The sequence below is a fragment of the Rhipicephalus sanguineus genome, chromosome 2 (genome assembly GCF_013339695.2).
Source record: "Rhipicephalus sanguineus isolate Rsan-2018 chromosome 2, BIME_Rsan_1.4, whole genome shotgun sequence".
NCBI lineage: Eukaryota > Metazoa > Arthropoda > Arachnida > Ixodida > Ixodidae > Rhipicephalus > Rhipicephalus sanguineus.
In genome coordinates, this window is record NC_051177.1 from 212421932 (window position 1) to 212442570 (window position 20639).

Genomic DNA, 20639 nt, shown 5'->3' on the forward strand with positions numbered 1-20639 from the left:
GAAAATAGAAATCAAGGGCCATGAAAACTCCCGTTTTGTCTTTAGTTTCCTCTTACAGAGACTGAATGTTGGTAGACAGAAAACTGTCTGTTTCAATAAAGGGCGCTGTCAAACGCCTGTGATAAGGCAGAACGAGGGAAAGCAAGCAATGTCAAAGCCGCGATAAGCGATTCAGTTTTGTTGCGGCGCCGTGTTATCACTGTAGCCAACAGACGCGGGTCATGAAAGCTGAGGCTCAAGTTTAGTTCCGCCGCCAGGCCGTTGCAAACCCAAACAACTGCTGTGTATATACCTCCTCGCCATCGCGCCGAGCTCTTCCGTCGGCAGCTTCTCTGTCGGTCAGTGAAGTGTCGAAGAATCAGGGCAGGCTCAGACGGAAGATGAAGGCACACATTGAAAACGGCGTCGTGTATTCGCCGTTTCCTAGCACGGATATTCCTTTGTGTTCAGCCTACACGGTCATCGAGGAGACTCTATCCAAATATGCGGAACGGGTGGCCTTTGTAAGTAGTTTCATCATTTCCTTTCACATTCGGTGTGCAAGGCCTGGTAATAGGTATTTCATGACTTTACGCTATAAATTTCCCAGAATCTTGTATCGGAGTGACTCCACGCCCTTGCAAAAAGACGTTGCGGTGCAGCGCTGTGTTCGTAAATAGCTTATTACTTTATTTGTCGTGCATGGATGTGGCCGTATTTTGTAGTCGACAACAACATAACAGTGATATGCGCCGTGTCGATTGCCCAGGCATATATATACACCACGGGATCAATAAGAGATTTGCCTGTTATGGCAGCAGCAAAGACACGTATATATGTCGTTCCATCCCACCTGCACAATTGTGGCGGTTTGGGCGCCTTGGTATGACATGACCAATAAATTCTAAGCGCACATATAGACGAGGACAAAGAACACGTTTGACACACAGGCGCTAACTTTCAACTTTATTGAAGCCAGAGGAACAGAATATATAAGGGCATACGGGACCTTACATCACGCCGGCGCAGCAGGCATAAAATACGACACAATCAATGACATCCCAGGTAACGCATTTCTTTGAAAGATAGTGCAATCGACGGCTTGGCCACAGATTTATCGCCTAGACTATCTATCTTTTCCGCCTCAATTATCTCCTGCACGAGTTTACTTTTGTTTCTTGTTACGATTGTGCATTTATTAAACATTGGGAGGCACTCCTTTTCCACACTGTGATCTGCATTACGGTCAGCACTGGTAACGCCGGGATCATCACAACCATCACACCTTCTGGAGTGAACATCCATGAACCCTCCGCACTTCTCCCTAACATTCCGACAATGTTCCCTGAGGCGACCATTTACACACCTCCAGCTTTGTCCTACATAGGTTTTGCCACATGAAACAGGCAAGCTATTGGCCTCGAGGAGTTACGGAGTCGCCCTCTGTCGGACGCGCCTCGATTGCGTGCTAGGCAGGATACCGCCGGCGCGCTCCCCATAGGTTTTCCTGTCGGTGCTCTACAAAAACACCTCGCGGAAGCCCTCCGGGGCATTTCTGTAATTACTTTCGAAATGAACTGTGTTCTTTACTGTCAAAATAATCATTTTCGACGAACTGAAAGCACAAGATAGTCTACAGTCGCTGCCTCTTTGCAGAAAACCGAGCACCCGCTTCACGCTGTCACCGCGTTGGGTACCCCTGAACCGGCTTCTTGCGTGAAAGGTAGTCACTCGCTGAGTGCAAACTACGTGACATATCTCGTTAGAGTAGACTGCCTGTATAACCAAACGGAGCATAACAGAAAGAAGCCTCAAGCCAGCGATCGCACGGGTTCGCGACGACTGACGGTGCCTCTGCATGTGTGAGCGTCTGCATGTATGTTCGTATACTGATGGTTTAGCTTTTGCTACGAGCGCGTTTTGGCACCACGCTGTGAACTTTAGGCCGCAAAATGTGAGAATTTGTGAGTAAACAAACACCCACTGTTGCGCGGACGCTATCAGAGCAGTTCAAAAACAATTTCCTTACAACTGCGGCTTCGGTGCGCATGGCAACTTTGTGATCTGCCGTCCCGACGATTCAGTGTCTTTTTTTTTTTCTTTTTCGGTCTAAATTCGGGTACGTTTCAATGTCATTTGACAAGTTGTCTCGCACTGCGTATCGATCGGTCTTCTCAGCGGGCAAATGCCGCTGCTTCTGTTTCTTTATTCAGCGCATTCGTTTCGTTTGGTCCTCACACAAAACGTGAGCAAATGCGACGCCTTTTTTTAATGCTCCTTAATTATTGTTCCGTTTTGCATTCCAGTGAACTTGCCGCTCTCTGTCATCAACAAATTCATAGACCAAAGCTTCACCACTTCGAGATTGCTGGTGGAAGGAGAACCAGTCTACGAGACCGAGCATGTAGTAGCTAGCATGCGACGCCTAGGAAAAGAAAGAAAATACAGTAACGCTCGCCGGACTTGTTCTGCAAACGTCGGCTGTGAACTAGGACCCACATGAACTTGAAATAGCGGTGAATAAAATAGAAGGTATTGCAGCAACCAGCAGCCGCAAAACAGGATAGTAATTATTTGGCGTGTACTCCAGCATTTTTGGCAGCAGTGTCGTGTCTAACGCAAACAGGGTGGCATCTTTCCCTCGTAAATAAATGAGGCTCTAAGAAAATACATGGGGTTGGCCGGTGGGTCGATCATCGGTGGGCCAATCACGGAGGCAATGCAAAAATTATGTAGCTTATGAAGCAATGCATGCCTCATCAAATGGGAAGGTTGCCCGTCGCCGTCCCGTGTTGGCGGCGTCAACACGAGTGATGCAAAAAATAATCGTCACGTGATGGTGTCACCATATGACGTCATCATGACGTCACAGATCGCCAAAATATGTAGAGTCATTATGACGTCACATAATGTGACGTCACATGATGACGTATTCACACGTCATGGTCGCTTTGAATTGCCTCCGTGATCGGTCACGGAGGCCGTGCAAAACCGCGTTAGGTGCAGAACGCTTTTGGAGGGGGGCGCGGGAGAATCAGTACATCGAGTTACAAGAAGATGGCTTTCGCCTTCTAGTCATTTTTAAAGGGCCCCTCACCAGGTGACCCAACGAATTTTAGTTAGACATTGCAAGTTGTTGCGAGCCCAATAAAGAGCATTTTGCCACAAGAATTTTTCTAATCGATCGGTTAGAAGCTGAGAAAAACAATAATTTGTAGCGGCGCGAAACCATGATGCGAGGAGGCGAGCTGCAAACCCTTGCCGCTCGCCCCATGTAGCCTTCGCAAGCCAAATCCCTTCCCTGCCCTCTTCGGCACGCGAGCAGAAGGATCACATAACGCATACGCATGAACACGTCATGCGCACAAATTGTCACGAGCGCATGACGTGCCCGAACCAGCCCGAGCCCCCGAGACGCGAGCGGTGTTGTGGCGGCGTTCTCTGCGCTTCATCTCTGCAAGTTATGCCGAATGCGCCCTCGCCGATCACTTGGCTTTTAACCTATTACTGAGCACGAAAGCTGCAACATTTGTACGGACGCGAGACTAGCGGTGTGCCGCATGAACACCTAGTTAGACGCGGGAGGATAAATGAGCCTAATGAGCGCTGGAACGCAGTAGAAAATTAGTTTCTTTGCAAAGGGTGGCGTCTGCACGATGCGCAAAGCGCGAGAACAAGAACGCGTGCGAAACGGAGGTAGATTAGTCTCGAATCTCTCTGCGATTCGCAGTAAAAATTAAAAAAAGAAAACGCATACATTTCGTTTGTGTGTTTTATTATTGCTCTCAAGTTTTATTCATCCATTCAAGAAACAAATTACACAAACTACACGTCGTGTCAAATAATTATCGCAGTGTCACGTGCTACTGTTGGCTACGTCAGAGCACACTCGTCTACGTAGAGGAGCGACGTCACAGCACTACCATCCACGTAGGGCCATTCTCTCATGTACGTCATCCCCTCATTCTCTGGGCGCGCGGACGCGAGAAGAAGGGAAAGCAGCGTTCAGCTTGAAATTTGACCCATTTACGCGGCGCGTAGCGTTGCAAATTTTGGCACACGTAATCGTGAACGCCCAGTGCATGCATTGCGCTCGTTAGCTCAAAATTGTCAAACCTGGTGAGGGGCCCTTTAACGAATGCATAAGGGACCCTGTGCGTTCTTTAATTCAACGTATCTAAACAATGTAATGACTTGCGCATGTGCAGCCGATTTTGTGGACGCTGAGCACGGGGCCGACGATCAAGAGGTCGCATTGGAGGGTTCTGAGATGGCAACGCACGTGGTAAAAGGCAGCGCTTTTACCATCCTGTGGCAGATAAGCATCATTTCCCGCCGGGAAGCGCGCGCGAGCCATCGTCTCAGTGCGCGCTGTCTGCTACTCACCGAACATCGCAGGCCCGACGCAGTAACAAAAGTCTTCGTCGCGGAAGTGCTTGTTGCACACAAGACTCGTAGCGGATGGCTACTTGCCAGTTCTTAGCTTTACAACCCATGCTTCACGCTGTTTCTTGTCCCGCGGTTACAGTGCAGGCTGACACTGGGCTCCTTTGCGTAAGCGCGGCACTGCGGCACCGAGCGGTAGAGCCCCATGTTCGTCGCCTTCGGAGGCAGCCACTCTATTACAATGGTTTCAATTGAGTAGAAAATGAGAGAAAACTTCTGAATTTGAACAGACCGCAGCGCATGTGGGACTTGAAACTCGTTTTCAAAGCACGCGGCAGTGCGCCACAAGCAGCCGACGCGGCCGCTGAGACCACGTGATCCTGCCAAGCACGTCACGCCGACGGTGGCGCCGGCGTTTCCAGTGGTGGGCCTCGAGGCCAATACACGACAGATTCCGCACAATATATATATATATATATATATATATATATATATATATATATATATATATATATATATATATATATATATATATATTCTGTTCCCCTGGCTTCAATAAAGTGTTGAAAGTTAGCGCCTGTGTATCATACGTGTTCAGTGTCCTCGTCTATATGTGCGCTTAGAATTTATTGGTCATTCCTCCTGCGTTGTTTGTCGAATAAATGACGATGTGAAAAATGCGTGGCCGGAAATGATTCCTTATTTTCACATTGACATTTCTCTGAGAGTAGTGTGTCGGAGGCTTACGGGTTCTTCTGCCGATCAGTGTTCTCATGAGCATATTCGTTGAGTGAGGAAATCCTGAAAATGGTTGTGACTGCTTTCTAATGGATCACGCAAGAAAACTTTCTTGCTTGAGGGCGGTGACGCTAACCTTACGACGGTATGAATTAGTTGGGAAATTCACTTGACGTGAGGCACGTCTTGGAAACGCTTGCAGCTTGTTATTTTTTACGTTAATGTAAGGATCCCTAGTAATGGTAGCGAATTCTCAACTGACACACACGTTGCCTGTATTGCACCACCTTTTCTTGAAGGCACCTGTTTAATGTTTCATTTTGTTAAGTTATGGCTCTGCTAGCTTTCAAGGTTCTTTTTTTATTGCACGTGGAATTTAAGACACGGTTAGCCATAAATACTGAGAAGCATAAATGTTTTGGTTTCCTAAGTGGTAGTACAGGCGTGAGCATAAGTATACGGACCACGGGGTCGCGGGCCTAAATGCATCGCCGCGCCACCTGCCGACCCGGCGACTGCTGTCGAGAGGGAGCACCACTAAAGCAGCGGTGCGCATGCACGTCCCGTCATATCAGGTGGCCTCTGATCTCGCTTTGTCTGACGTGGTTACGGCGCTCGTAGACAAAACATCAACTGGGTGTCGCTTGCCTTGCTCCATCGCATCTGTACCGTTTTCCGTAGCGGCTGCGGCGGGGCAGGCTCGAGTGAATGGCGCGCATCGCTTTTTTCATTAGTAAATTAGCCTAACTAAGCATAGCTAGCATCATCTAACGTAGTAAAGTCAAGCATAATTGATTAAGTTTTCTGCTTACGCCAAACGGCATCACCAGATAACCTAGTCCAACTTTCCTTTGCCGCGTTAAGCCATGTTAAGCTTAGATGAACCTAGTTAACCCATGGTAAGTACAGCCGAACCTAATTAAACCTAGCTAAGCATGGTAGCACCTAATAAAGCCAAGCACAAGGAAGTTTAATTAAGCTAGCCTTATTAAGCCTAGCCCAGCTTGCTGTTGTCATGTTAAGCCGAGTTACGCTTAGATGAGCCCAGTTTAGTCAAGGTAAGTATAGCCAAATGTAATTAGGCATACATGAGCAAGGTATAGCTTAATTCAGCCGAGAATGGTGGTCTAAATAAGTCATACCCAATCCTGGCCAATCAGTCCAAGTCAAACTCACCATGAGTCCAGAGAAGCCAAGCTCAGGAAGGCGCGAATTACTCCTGACGAAGTTAAGGCTAATTAACTCAATGATGCATAATTACGACTAAAGCAAATGATGCCTAATTAATTAGTGTGAAACCGAATCAAACCCACCTGAGATACCTGAGTTTCATGTTGCACAATTATGCTATAGACTGCTAATTAAGCTAATTAAGCGAAGCCAAGATAGCTAGATATAAATATGATTGAACGTAGTTGAGCACGGTATCGTCTAATCAGTCCGAGCACAATTAAACTCAATTTGGCCACGCCTAATTAATCCAAATTAGTCCAAGCAATGCAAGTCGAATTCCTAATGAAGCTAGTGAAGCCATGCTCACGAAGATGCTAATTTTGACTGATTGAGTCGAGCGCAGTTAAGCTCGATTAAGCCTCAGTAACGCTAATTAAGCTAATACTGGGGTTCTTTATCGTGCACCTAAATATAAGTACACGGGCCTCAAACATTTTCGCCTCCATCGAAAATGCAGCCGCCGCGGCCGGGTTTCGATCCCTTGACCTTCGGGTGAGCAGTCGAGCGCCATAACCACTAGACCACCGTGACAGGGCCCTGATTTACGGAGAGCTCGAAAAATTCTTCGCCTCATCGAGCTTTCGCTTACGGCCACGTGCGTCCGCATCTTTCTATTTGTCGCTGCTCCGTCGCAGACTAAACATCAGCGCACAAGTAGTCATGGTCCTAAAGATCATGTAACAACTTGTCACATGTCTAAAATCACGTAACAAGCAGTCACGTGACTAACAACCACGTAACATCGCGTGACATCTAGTCACATGACTAAAGTCAGGTAACAAACAACCACGTGCCTAAACACCACCGAACATTACGTGATAACTACTCACGTGACATGTTCCCGGCAAAAGCCATGGAACACGTGCGTAGTGCGGGGAACCGATCGGAACTGCAGAAGAATAGCCAAGCCAAGGTATACTTAGTACTACCATCAAAAACTTGCTAGAAGCTAGGCCGAACACTAGCTCCGCTGTTGGTTCTAGCCTAGCGCCACTAGTGCAAGCTGCGCACTTTTGTTTCGTGCAAGAGTTCACGAATGTGCTGCTGACCTGGCGTTGTAGTTCGCACTCCGTCATCTTCACGTCCTCTTTGCATATTGTGAACTCGAGGCTATTGTTTAGAAAAATCAGTCAGTGATGCCAGTGATGCCTTCTTCAGCTGCATGAAGCGGACGCCGGGAGCTCCTTCCACGGCGTCTTGCCGGCTCCAAGCAGCGCTGGGCTGTACGATTTCTTGTCGTCCTTTAAACTTATCCAAGAGCCACATCTGAGCTGAAATAATTTTTGAAGCCTCGATCCCCATATGCGCCTTAGTAGCACCAGAACTACCGGCATAGAGCGTCGTAATAAATATTTCAACCTTGCAAACCCCGGTGCTTGTTTCTTCATAGTTCAATGCAGCAGACCCATGGGAAGAGGCGGTTGCATGACACACAATATTAACTTCCTATCCCTTGCAAGCAGCGGGCATGTTAGCACCTTAAGCCACCGAAATATCCGTCCTTGCGTGCTTTCTAAACATTGCATCAGGTTCAGATGACATTCTTTTACAGCGAAAGCGGTTATGAGATCACAACATCGGTCGTTCTTGGCGCCGAAATTGTCCGCCGCCGCCACCGCCGATGTCCGTAACCGCTATCATGCGAAATGAGACAGAAAAAAGCGAAATAGGAAAAAAAACGCCAGGCCTGCGCAGAAAGCGCAGCACAGTTCGAGCTAAAGCTGGAAGAGCGGCATTTCTAGAGCCCGTTATAAACTTTCTTGGGGCTACTAATACAAGTAAATTAGCAACCTAGCACTATACCACAAATCATAATTTTTGTGAAGTTGGGAGGTACACAGTACGCCATTATTCGTCATGATGCGGAGAAGCGAGGTACCAACTGTAAGGCATTATGTGCGCTTTGTTGATGCGACGGCTAATGAGGATGATGAACTATGGCTGAGCCCTCTGTAATGGGTTGGAAGCTTTAAAGGACCCACTAGTTACGTAATTCGCATTGTGTGACGCCCGGTCGTTACTTCACTTTCCCACCACGTTATATATGATACGTTTACGTGAGAAAGAGAGAGAGAGAGAGAGGGAAATAACTTTATTGAGAGCCCGAGGCTATAAATCATCATAATTTCTGTAAAGTAGAGAAGCAGCCACAATGCCATTTTTCGTCATTCTGCGAGAGCCGTGGTACCCGCTAAACATCTCTAAGGCATTATGTGCACTTTGTTGATGCTGTGCCTGACGACGATGAGAGATTATGGCAGAGCCCTTTGTATGTGTTGGAAGCATTCAACAGCCCACTCGTTGCGCAATTCGCATCGTGTGACGCCTGGTTATAGGCGCCTGGTTATAACGTAGTGGGGTTCCTCGCAAGTGCACTTGTGTTGGTTGCCAAGTAAGCCCGTAAGGCCCCCATCATCCATTTTCTCAGGGTGTCAATAAAGTTATTTCCCTCTCTATCTCAATCTTTCTCGCGTTAACGTACGTTATATAGCGTGGTGGGAGAGTGAAATAGCAACCGGGCGTCACACAATGCGAATTATGTTAACTAGTGGATGGTTTAAGGCTTACAAAGGGTTACAAGGGTTAAACCATTACAAAGGGTTACAAAGGGTTAACCCATTACAAATGGTTCAGCCATATTTCTTCGTCGTCATCAGCCGCCGCATCAGCAAAGTGCACATGATTCCTCACAGATATGTAGCTGGTACCTCGCTTCACCGCAGAATGAAGAATAATGGCGTATTGGGTGCTTCCAGACTGCACAAAAATTATGATTTATGGCATAGTGGGTACCTTGCTAGTGTACTTGTAACAGTAGCCCTAAGAGAGTTTACAGCGGGCTCTAAAAATGCCGCTCTTCTGGCTTTCGCTGTGACTGTGCAGCTCTTTCCGCGCAGGCCTGCCGTTTTTTTTTTTTAACACGAAAGTGTTTTATGCCGGGCTCCACCAAGACTTCAGTGACGTATTTCCGTCACGGAAATGACCTCGAAAAAATTTACACGATCAGATGGCAAAGAAAAAAATGTTGCGTCAACGGGCATCGAACCCGCGGCCGCTCGGTCCGCAGCAACAGATGCCGGGCACGCTACCCATTGCGCCACAGTCACTTTTTTTTTTCTTTATTGTCATTGCGCCACAGTCACAGACTCTTGAAGCTTTACAAACGCGCCTTTTATATCTACCACTCTCCCGGTCTGCGGGGTGGTGTTGCTCTATGGGAGCGGTAAAGTAATTCGTCATTACTGTGGCATCCGCAAATAACACCTGCAACACGTTACACGTCCGTCCCATTGGGCGCGTTTTCAATAGAAGTTCAATTTTTTCAATGCCTTTACACACCGCGAGGTGGCGATCTTAGTGCATGCGACGCAAATGCGTCTCTGCGACGCGCGCCTGCCTCACCTGGCTGTTACATTGCGTTCCCCGCTCACGCGCTCGCTCCGAGAAAAATCGCGGCCGGGGGGGCGGCACGACGCGCTTTGCGTTTCCCTTTAGTCGGGCTAGAGTACTAGTCCAGCCGTGGTGTTCAATCATGTTTTAACATGCCGCGGGATGGCGACCAAGTTCTGCGTCCAATATGCGACGCTCTTCTGGCTATCACACCTCGTTCTCTGATTACGCTTTCAACGTTAACTACTACAGCTACCACAAGGTATTGTTTAATCATTTAACATGGACGTGTAATCATTCAACATGGACGTTTTGTGTAATCCTTTAACATGGAGATGTACCACCAATCATCAAAGTGGGTGCATCCACGTTAAACGGTGCTATAGCTGCCAGACATCAATATACATTGTGCAAACTCTCTTATATCCATGTACAGTAAACATTCAGTTACTTCTGTAAGGCCACTCTTTACTTTCGTGTTTTTCCGATTCCTATGACGGAGGGATCAACCATCTTTTTTTTTAGGGGCGAAGCTCCTTAAGGCGGCACCCGTTCGTCCCTCGTAGTCGTAGTCGTAGTCCGTAACCAGTCTTACGCTTTGACCTCCAAGGTGGTGCCGGTGGGAGATTTTTCCTGTGCGTTGTTGAACAATAAAAAATTCGCAGCGGTAGCTAAAAGCCGACTTCTTCTGTCTCTCATTCCCATTAGCAGCCATTCTTTACCTCCAAGGTAGTGCCTGGTGAGATTTCCCCTGTGCGTGATTAAACAATAAAAATTTTGTTCAAAACGCCGTTGATTGATGAAATAAACCAACGAAAGACGCCAGATGTTTTCTAAAAGCAAAACGAAAGAACGCCAGATGTTTCTAAAGCGAAACGAAAAGACGCCAGCTGCTTAACGAAAGACGCCAGATGTTTTCTAAAGCAATGGTTTTCTAAACAATGAAAATTCACAGCGTACATGTAAAATTAAAGTGAGCTGCAAGTCGTCATAACTCATCGAACCTTTAGTATAAACGCGCCCTATCTCAAGTCGGTGATGATGTACTGGGCAGAATTCACGGAAGATTCACGGTTTACCGATGAACCTCCGCAGCTTCGCCCACTCATCATCATTCACTCCGTGGAAATGCTGCGATTTTTTTCTCTTTTTTTGCGAACAGCGCGCGAGATGCTGCGACAGCGCGTAAATATGAAAGGCACGGCGTCTGGTAACAAGACTGTCCGTTTTGGTTTCTCCAGGACAACTTCGCCCAGAAGTTCGCCGTAATAGGGCCTTCTGTCTATGTCACTCTTAGAGAAGTGCATCTCGCAAACGAAGTCACGAGGCATGAGTTCTCGATCTTTTCTTGGTATAGCACGAGGCCACCTACTCACGCGTGCGCACAATATGCGCAAGAGGAGCGAGGGACCCGTGCATGCGGCAAACATCATTTGCTCTGTGGCCACTACTAGCGGCTCGTTTAAAGCGTTGTATTGCCTATAAATGGGGCAGTGTCTATTAGTCACTGCAGCTAAAATATCTGTCGCATCTACCAATTGAGCTTACTGACAGAAATCTGGGAAACTTTACAATTGACGAAGCAGTATCACGATTTTCATGCGTCGCGTCCATAGAAGAACATATAAACCATGGGAACACGCCGGAAGCGTCATCTGTCGTGCTGCGGCGAAAACGGGATTTCCTCCGTGACACTATCGCGCCGCCTTCGCGCGCTGCCGTGGCTTAGCAGATTCTCCTCCTGAAATACCTATTTCGCCGTGGGGCGAGGCCCGTGTACTTAGATTTAGCTGCACGTCAAACAAAACCTTATGGTCAGGATTTCCGTAGTCCTTATGCGGTGCCTCCTAATTATATCGGGCTTTTGGCCCGTAAAATCTCGCATATTGTTACTACCGCTGTTTCATGTGTTGCGGTCTCCTCGAACAGAGTGCAATATAGTGGAGCAAGAGATGTGGCGTTCCGTGAAAATTAATACAGATTACGCTGGTCTTATTTTCCATCGATGGGGGAGGGAGGACAGCGCTTGGTCCGTCTCTTTCACTGTCCTGTGTTTCGTGCTGTTTCTCGTCTCGTTGACCATGTACCAGCAGGCCCAAATAAGCACTCTAGTCCCATCTGTGGTGACTGCTGTAATAAGCTCACATTCCCGAATGTCTTACTGTTATGTCGGAAAGAAGAAGCTTAACGAAAAATACAATCGATCCTTGTTTATAAACATCGTATTTTTATTCAGCAGTTTTTCTTTCCACACAGTGGTCGAAAGCAGTGCAATTTCTTCAGAAACACACAGGAAGTTACACATTTTACTGTAAAAATAATAGCACAAACTTCGTAAAAAATTCGTCCCCATTTTCGTGCCACTATTATTTTCCACCCCAAAAGCTAACAAAATTGAATTGTTATTGCTTGCCGGAAATAGCTTATATTATAATTATTCATGATCCAAAGAGAGAGAGAGAGAGAGCCAAATACCATATAAGTGTTCGCGACGAGCTCGTATCATTACAATGGGCCTGAAGTTTTCTTTCACGCAGGTCGAAGGTTCAACCGAAACAACGAGAGCTGAGTTATTAGCGTTCATGAAGCGCTATGCCGTAGGCTTCCAAAAGCACGGCGTTGGTCCAGGGGATCGAGTGTGTGTCCACCTGAGGAACAGCTTGGAGAACCTTGTTGCCATGTATGGCGCCATCTTCGCTGGAGCTACACTGGTACTGGCGAAGACGTCTCTCACTGAAAGTGCGTAGCCCATGAGCGACTCTCAGAAACTACGCTGCACATAATTTAAGATGCGAAGCGTCTTATGGCGGAGTTCAAACCGGTGGTGATGTGCGGCGTGACCACCCCTGCTGCGCATGCGCAAGCCCTCTCCATACACCTCCTCGTCACACACCTCTGCTCCACTCCCCCTCTCCACTTCCCCTTTCCCCCGCTCCCCTCCTCACTTTCCCTCTCCCCTTCCCCCTCTCTCCTCTCCCCTCCCCCTCTCATCCTCTCTACTCCCCTCTGAAACGCGGGCTCGACATGCCGAAACGCTGCTTCGCATCGCCTCATGGTCCCTTTTAGCGGGAGATGGTGTGAGTTTTCTGTTATCAACTGTAAGGAAAATTGCCAACTGCTGTACATATTTCTTGTTATCGGGAAATGCATGTGCAGTAACATCACATATGAAGAAATGCTATGTAAGTAATTTTGGAACTGTTCGTAAAAGGAGCCACCAAACCGCCTTAATTTTTGGGATGCAAGTGCAGGTCATCTGCTTTGGGTAACGGTTGTTAAAAAAATCCGTGAGAATCCAGGCACTGCTACCCATAAGAATATCCGTGCAATATAGCTAGGTGGTCTAGTTGGTATCTCATGATTAAGTAAAAACGACGCAGGACCAAGAAAGAGAAACACACACACGGTGTGTGTTTCTCTTTCTTGGTTTATTTGCGCTCAAAGTTTTTACTTAATCCGTACAAGTGCTAGGGAAAGCAGCCTTCTCGACATATCTTAAATCGTGCTATGTGTTTGCTATAGTACTGTTTTAAAGTCGTTTGACGTACTGGAAAGAAATATTCGGTCTTCCAATAAGTTATCTAATTATTCATCGCGGCATGAATTTGTAACTTATCTATTGAAATGTCTTCTTGCAGTTTCATTCCTGCAATGATAAAAAAACGCCAGGCCTGCACGGAAAGCGCAGCACAGCCACAGCGAAAGCCGGAAGAGCGGCATTTATAGAGCCCACTGTAAACTCTCTTAGGGCTGCTAATACAAGTACACTAGCAAGGTACCCACTTCACCATTAATCTTATTTTTTGTGAAGTCGGGAAGCACCCAATACTCCATTATTCTTCATTCTGCGGTGAAGCGAGGTAATAGCTACACATCTGTGAGGCATCATGTGCACTTTGCTGGTATGACGGCTGATGACGATAAAGAATCGTGGCTGAGCCCTTTGTAATGGTTTGGAAGCCTTAAACCACCCACTAGTTAACATAATTCGCATTGTGTGACGCCCGGTCGCTATTTCACTCTCCCACCACGCTATTGCCAAGAACGTTGTTGGCTTCACTGCCAAGAAAAGTTGTCCGCGAGTGTAGTGCTGTCCGAGTCGCCGGCAGAAAACCTGAGGAAATGCAGCCAGTGGATGGACCAGTACTTCAAGGCAACTTCATCTGCGACGGAACGCTCGAGTGCTCAGAAGGCTGCAGTCTTCCTTCACGTAGCAGGTCAGGAAACAATTGATATATTCAACACGTTTAAACTGTCACCAGCGGAGCGTGATGACAACAGCGTTAATGTGAAGAAATTTGAAGAATATTGCACGCCAAAACCAAACGACACCTACGAGCGCTTGCTTCCTTGCTTCCTCACGCCCTTTTTCTTAAGGTGAGCGAACGACGGCGTCTTTTACCATCTTCCACGCTGCTGACGAGCTACGATGGTGGAGTGATAAAACACTTCGGGACCGTGACGCTCCCACTGCGCATTGGCGAAATGGCCGTTGTATTTCTGACAGTTCCCAGACCTTCAGCCTCCAAAAAATAGCACGCATTGAATAAATAAATCAGTTTCTTTCAACTTCGTTAGTTATGATCTACTTCTTAATCCTAATAACGCCAGGTTCGCCGCCCAACGTTACCTTTATGTCATCATAAATACGGAAAAAATGACTTGCTCTTCTCGCGCACCTAAATTTCTACCACATGCCATTAAATTATCTACTTTGTACTCATTTAAATGCCACCTAAAGGATTATTTACTATTTGATTAACTTTAAGTAGTGTTTCTCTTCTAATTTGTAGCTGTTCAATTCAGCCATGATTACTTACTTACCTTGCTCATTTGTTTTTTCTGTGTGTGTCCTCACTCAGCTTGTTGCTTAGTTTTTATGTGCAAAGCATTTCTTAGCCAACAAAGGCACTTTGAGCGTATCTATCTATCTATCTATCTATCTATCTATCTATCTATCTATCTATCTATCTATCTATCTATCTATCTATCTATCTATCTATCTATCTATCTATCTATCTATCTATCTATCTATCTATCTATAAAACTGGCATAGGAGGAAGTGAATGCATGACGAACACGATTCACAGGTCATCATATGAATAACGTAACTTCCCTGTGTCGTCCAAAAAATGGCAGAAGTTCAGGGGGAGGTAGGAGCTTGCAGGGCATACCGCACACCTGCATACCGCGGCCCATGATGTGCAGGTGTGCGCCACGGGTGATTCTCAGTCTGAATCAACCCAGACTTTAGAAAATTAAACCCGAAAGTGTAGCAGAAAATGCGATGCAGGCCTCGATGTTGTAGATACGTTAGATATCCCGACTGAAGCAAGGCATATAAACCACGGCTGGAGCCGGAACCGCACCCAGGCATTCTGAATGACAGTAACGTATTCTACCACAGAGCCACGACAGTGCTTCAAACTCTTTAGGAAAAAGGCCTTAGACAAGGATCACGTCAGCACAACGTTCTTCAGCACACTAACGGCGAGATTTGTATGCACCGTTTACCACTGGTGGCCCTCGGAGATCGGTGGCGCTTCAGCGTGCCCTCATTATCACCAGCGAGATGGTGCGAAGAGCGCGAAAGGCGCGCTTTAAGGTAACGGTTCCACTACCACCATCTTGCCAATAGTTCGAAAAACGACAACAGACGACGCCACTCATCCACGTTTGCAGAAAGCGAGAAAATTGCGCGCGCAAGTATGGTCAGCGTCGCCTCGCGCGTGTTTAATATGTTATATGTCGCGCTAGGTGACGGAAATCGGCCGACAAAAAGCAAGGAGCACAAACGCGGACGGCGTCTTTCACCTACAATCGGGGCCAACTGTTGGCGTCGTTTCAACGACATGACGATAAGTGCCCCAGTGACAGCTGGCAGACTGAAACCGGCGTCGTTTCGCTCAAGTGTTTTCGCAAATACACAAACGATCTTGTCTCTCTCACTTACGTCCATGGAATAACGATTGAACATAACATGAACCAAACGCTTCGAAGCGTATGAATGCACTGGCACGGCCGCTGGATAAAAACAAGGTCGTGGCACTGGCACTGGCATGGCCGCTAACCTTCTTTTTGATGTGGCGACAGTAGTTTTCTAGTTCCCTATAGTGGCGTTACAGATACGAAATTGTAAACAGTACGTTATCTAGGTTACCGAAAAGGTAACACGTTACCGGTAACGGCGTTACTGCCAACACTGAAGTACGTTAGTGACGCCTCGCGCGTGTCCTGCGTGCCGCGCGAGACAGCGGGAATTGACCGACGAAAAGCAAGGAGCATAAACGCGGACGGCGTCTTTCACCCACAATCGGCCGAGGGTTGGCGTCGTTTGAAGGACACGACCAAAGACAGTTGACAGTTGGCGGACTTTTTTTTTGTTTTGAAGGATAGCCTTGCCCGAACACGCAGTTTGGCAATTAGCGGCCCGATTCGGCCCAGCATCGTACTTAGTGGCAGGGCGGGGAGGAGGCGCAAATCATAGGTAGTTAGGACGGCCCCAGTGAGCCTTCATAGAAAACATACATAAGAGCGAAACTTCTGAGCCCATGTCCATGTGTTCTACGAATGTCTTTTCCTATACTCCGTGTCATACATAAGGTGCGACGCGGTGGAGGCCAGCGAGACGTCTGACAATGAATGCGTTTGCGTGAGGAAGAAGACAACGATTTTTCCATGTGAGGCATGATTTTTTTTCTCTTGGCAACAGTAATAAACCAAGATGGTTTGTGCGTTGGAGGGCAAGACAACCCGTTATTTTCGTCTCTTTGTTCTCATTTGTAACCTTTCGCGACGCTGTGCAGGCGCGTTCGTGGTCGTCTCGCACGAGCGTTTACAACGATGAAAGCCAGGCGCAAGACGCGCGTAGTCACACATGCTGCTGACTGAACTTCTTGTATAGCTTCAACAGCGTTGCATATATTGTATGAAACTGAGTATAGGTACATCGCCTAGCGTAGGCGTGCACACGAGGGGGCTGGGCGCCCCCCCCCCCCCCTTGGGAGGGAGAGAATACAACATTTATTGCTAGAAATAAGTCGCTATTGGGGGTGGGCTTCCTAGTCCGGAAGACCATTGGCTCTTGCCGCCGCCCGGGCACGACGGTCGACCAGGGCTTGTTGCTGCACTGGGTCAGAGCTGGGCAGGCACCATCGACAAGTTTTCCATTTAGGTTGCCGCAAAAGTTTGTCAACAAAATGTTCGTCAGTAGCATATGTATCGGCACTATTTTGTTCATGTGGCCACTCTCACGTGCGTCTAAGTCAGGTTATTCTTCGTTGACCAGACATTGCACTGTCCGCCTTGTACTTTGCTACGAACTAGTTGTTATCCGATCATTAGTAGTAGTTCTGGCTACGCAGCAAGCCGCTTTACGACAAAGTAGCAGTGCGCAGCAGCGTTATCCCACTAGGTAGAGTAGTCCTCCTCAGTCGAACTGTTTCCTGACACCGTAGCGCTCATTAGTGGCAAAGGCAGTGATCGTCTTATCCGAAGTGAGTGCGTCTTTTCACAAAGCACAATATAACTTTTCCAGGGTCCCGTACATTGAATATTCTGCCACGTTGACTAAAACGTTCTGCATCTTCAACAAAGTCTCGCTTCTGTCGCATCGTTGCCACTAGGATGTAATTACCTGATTGGGTACAACTTACCACTACTGGTCAGTGGAAGTTGTAGGCACAGTGCTCGACAGGCATACTTTGAAAATTCCGGCAATGACAAGCTTTCATACGTTCACCACCGTGTCCCCTTTAAAGCGGCGCTACATAGATATTGCCGCAAGTCTTATATTTCATGAGTTGAAGCTTCACCCACAAAGACTGTGGGCAACGTGCTGCGCAGGCCTCGCCGTGATGTGTAGGAAGCTTCAACTCATGAAATATAAGACTTGCGGCTCCTGCAATACAAGCACTGTTTCTCGTCGTCCTCGCGGGTCCGACAAACGCCCCTTGCTAAGCACCGCATTATAACAGAAGAAAATTCTCGACCACTCCGACAGAGCCCCTACAGAGTTTCGACGCGAGTACGTGAGGCCATAAAGAAACAAGTCGACGAAATGCTACGCGACGATATCATCCAGCCTTCAAAGAGTCCGTGGGCGTCACCCGTGGTATTAGTGAAGAAGAAGGACGGGACACTGCGCTTCTGCGTTGATTATCGGCGCCTGAATAAAATCACGAAGAAGGACGTGTACCCCCTCCCACGGATAGACGACACCCTGGATCGACTTCACAACGCAACGTACTTTTCGTCGATGGACCTCAAGACCGGCTATTGGCAGGTCGAAGTAGATGAAAGAGACCGAGAAAAGACCGCTTTTATAACACCCGACGGCCTCTTTGAGTTCAAGGTCATGCCTTTCGGTCTTTGCGCGGCACCTGCGACGTTCCAGCGCGTCATGGACATCGTACTGGCTGGATTGAAGTGGCAGACGTGCCTTGTGTATTTGGACGACGTCGTCGTGTTTTCCTCGACCTTCGACGAGCATCTCCGGCGGCTTGAGGCAGTACTTCAAGCAATCAAGACCTCTTTACTGACCCTGAAGCCAGAAAAGTGCCGATTCGCATACGACGAGCTCCTGTTTCTCGGTCATGTGATCAGCAAGTCTGGAGTGCGCCCAGACCCGCGGAAAACAGCGGCCATCGCCGACTTCGCGCCTCCCACCGACAAGAAGGCCGTCCGCCGATTTCTCGGCTTATGCGCCTATTACAGACGCTTCGTCAAAAGCTTTTCACGCATCGCCGAACCACTCACGCTTCTCACGAAGACTAACGTGGAATTCAGGTGGGAACCGGAGCAAGTGCAAGCATTTGAGGAACTTAAACGACGCCTGCAGACGCCACCCATACTTGCGCATTTCGACGATTGCGCCGATACTGAAATACACACCGACGCAAGTAGCGTAGGACTCGGTGCCGTCCTTGTGCAAAAGACGGACGGGCTTGAAAGGGTTATCAGTTATGCTAGCCGGTCATTATCCAAGGCAGAAGCCAACTATTCCACAACAGAAAGGGAATGCCTCGCCATCATCTGGGCTACGTCAAAGTTTCGCCCCTACCTCTATGGCAGGCCCTTCAAAGTTGTCAGTGACCATCACGCCTTATGTTGGCTAGCTAACTTGAAGGACCCTTCAGGTCGTCTCGCACGATGGAGTCTGAGGCTTCAAGAATTCGTCATTACCATCGTGTACAAGTCCGGACGAAAACACTCTGACGCCGACTGCCTCTCTCGTGACCCCGTCGACGCGCCGCCGCAAGACGACGACGATGACTGCTTCCTGGGAACTATAAGTGCCGACGACTTCGCCGAAAGGCAACGAGCCGACGCGGAACTGGGGGGCCTTATGGAGTACCTCCAGTGCAAGACCGCCGTTGTTCCGAAGGTATTCAAGCGAGGACTGTCGTCGTTTTTCTTACGGAACGGCGTTCTCCTGAAAAAGAACTTCTCGCCACTTCGAACGGACTATCTTCTTGTCGTGCCCTCATCATTGCGACCAGAAGTCCTCCAGGCCCTACACGACGACCCGACGGCTGGACACCTCGGTGTTTCCCGCACGCTCGCCAGAATACAGGAAAAGTACTACTGGCCACGCCTTGCTGCCGACGTCGCCCACTACGTCAAGACTTGTCGAGATTGCCAGCGACGGAAGACACCGCCGACTAGGCCAGCGGGACTTCTGCAGCCAATCGAACCACCTCACCGGCCGTTCCAGCAAATCGGGATGGACCTACTGGGGCCGTTCCCGACGTCGACTTCCGGCAACAAGTGGATCGTCGTAGCAACTGACTACCTCACCCGCTACGCCGAGACAAAGGCATTGCCCAAAGGCAGTGCCGCGGAGGTAGCCAAGTTCTTCGTGGAGAACATCGTCTTGCGTCATGGCGCCCCAGAGGTCCTCATCACAGACAGAGGTACCGCCTTTACAGCGGACCTAACTCAGGCGATCTTAAAATACAGCGAGACGAGCCACCGCCGCACCACCGCCTACCACCCGCAGACCAATGGCCTCACCGAGCGTCTAAATAAGACCATCGCCGACATGCTCGCCATGTACGTCGACGTTGAGCACAAGACGTGGGACGCCGTCCTTCCGTACGTGACCTTCGCTTACAACACGGCCGTCCAAGAAACGACGCAGATGACACCGTACAAGCTGGTCTACGGAAGGAGCCCGGCGACGACGCTCGACGCCATGCTACCCAACGTCACCGACGAAGAAAATGTCGACGCCGCCGCTTACTTACAACGTGCCGAAGAAGCTCGACAGCTGGCTCGCCTGCGCATCAAGACCCAGCAGCACACCGACAGCCGTCGCTACAATCTTCGACGACGCTTCGTCGAGTACCAGCCCGGCGACCGTGTCTGGGTCTGGACGCCAATACGACGACGCGGACTAAGCGAGAAGCTTCTTCGACGATACTTCGGACCGTACAGGGTACTTCGACGTCTCGGCGCACTCGACTACGAGGTTGTCCCCGACGGCATCACGAACTCTCAGAGGCGCCGAGCTCGACCCGAGGTCGTGCATGTGGTGCGCCTTAAACCATACTATGCTCGTTAACGCACCTGGGGACTCTAATGTTTGCTTTCTTTATTAGTTTTCTTTAGTATTGCATGTATTCATGTTCTGTTTTTAAGCATCGGGACGATGCTTTTTCAGAGGGGGGCATTGCCGCAAGTCTTATATTTCATGAGTTGAAGCTTCACCCACAAAGACTGTGGGCAACGCGCTGCGCAGACCTCGCCGTGATGTGTAGGAAGCTTCGCGATTGTTTTGGAACAATCCGTTAAGATTGCGCGCCGCACGAGAATGTTCCAGCTTTGTCGAGAGATAACGCCGCCAACAGCGATATCGCTGGAAAGTTCGATAGCACCTGTATAAAAGCCGACGCACTTCGCCGCTTGTCAGT

At 48.5% G+C, this 20639-nt stretch overlaps 1 protein-coding gene across 1 annotated transcript in view; it reads left to right on the plus strand.

The window, feature by feature from the left end:
* Positions 1–361: 361 nt before the first annotated feature.
* The window catches only part of LOC119384058 (uncharacterized), a 174109-nt gene continuing 153831 nt past the window's right edge, over positions 362–20639 (plus strand). The window contains exons 1-2 of the mRNA XM_037652347.2: positions 362–503; positions 12264–12465. Coding sequence (XP_037508275.1) covers positions 381–503; positions 12264–12465 — 325 coding nt within the window. The 5' untranslated portion in view covers positions 362–380. The remainder of the gene's footprint in view (positions 504–12263; positions 12466–20639) is intronic.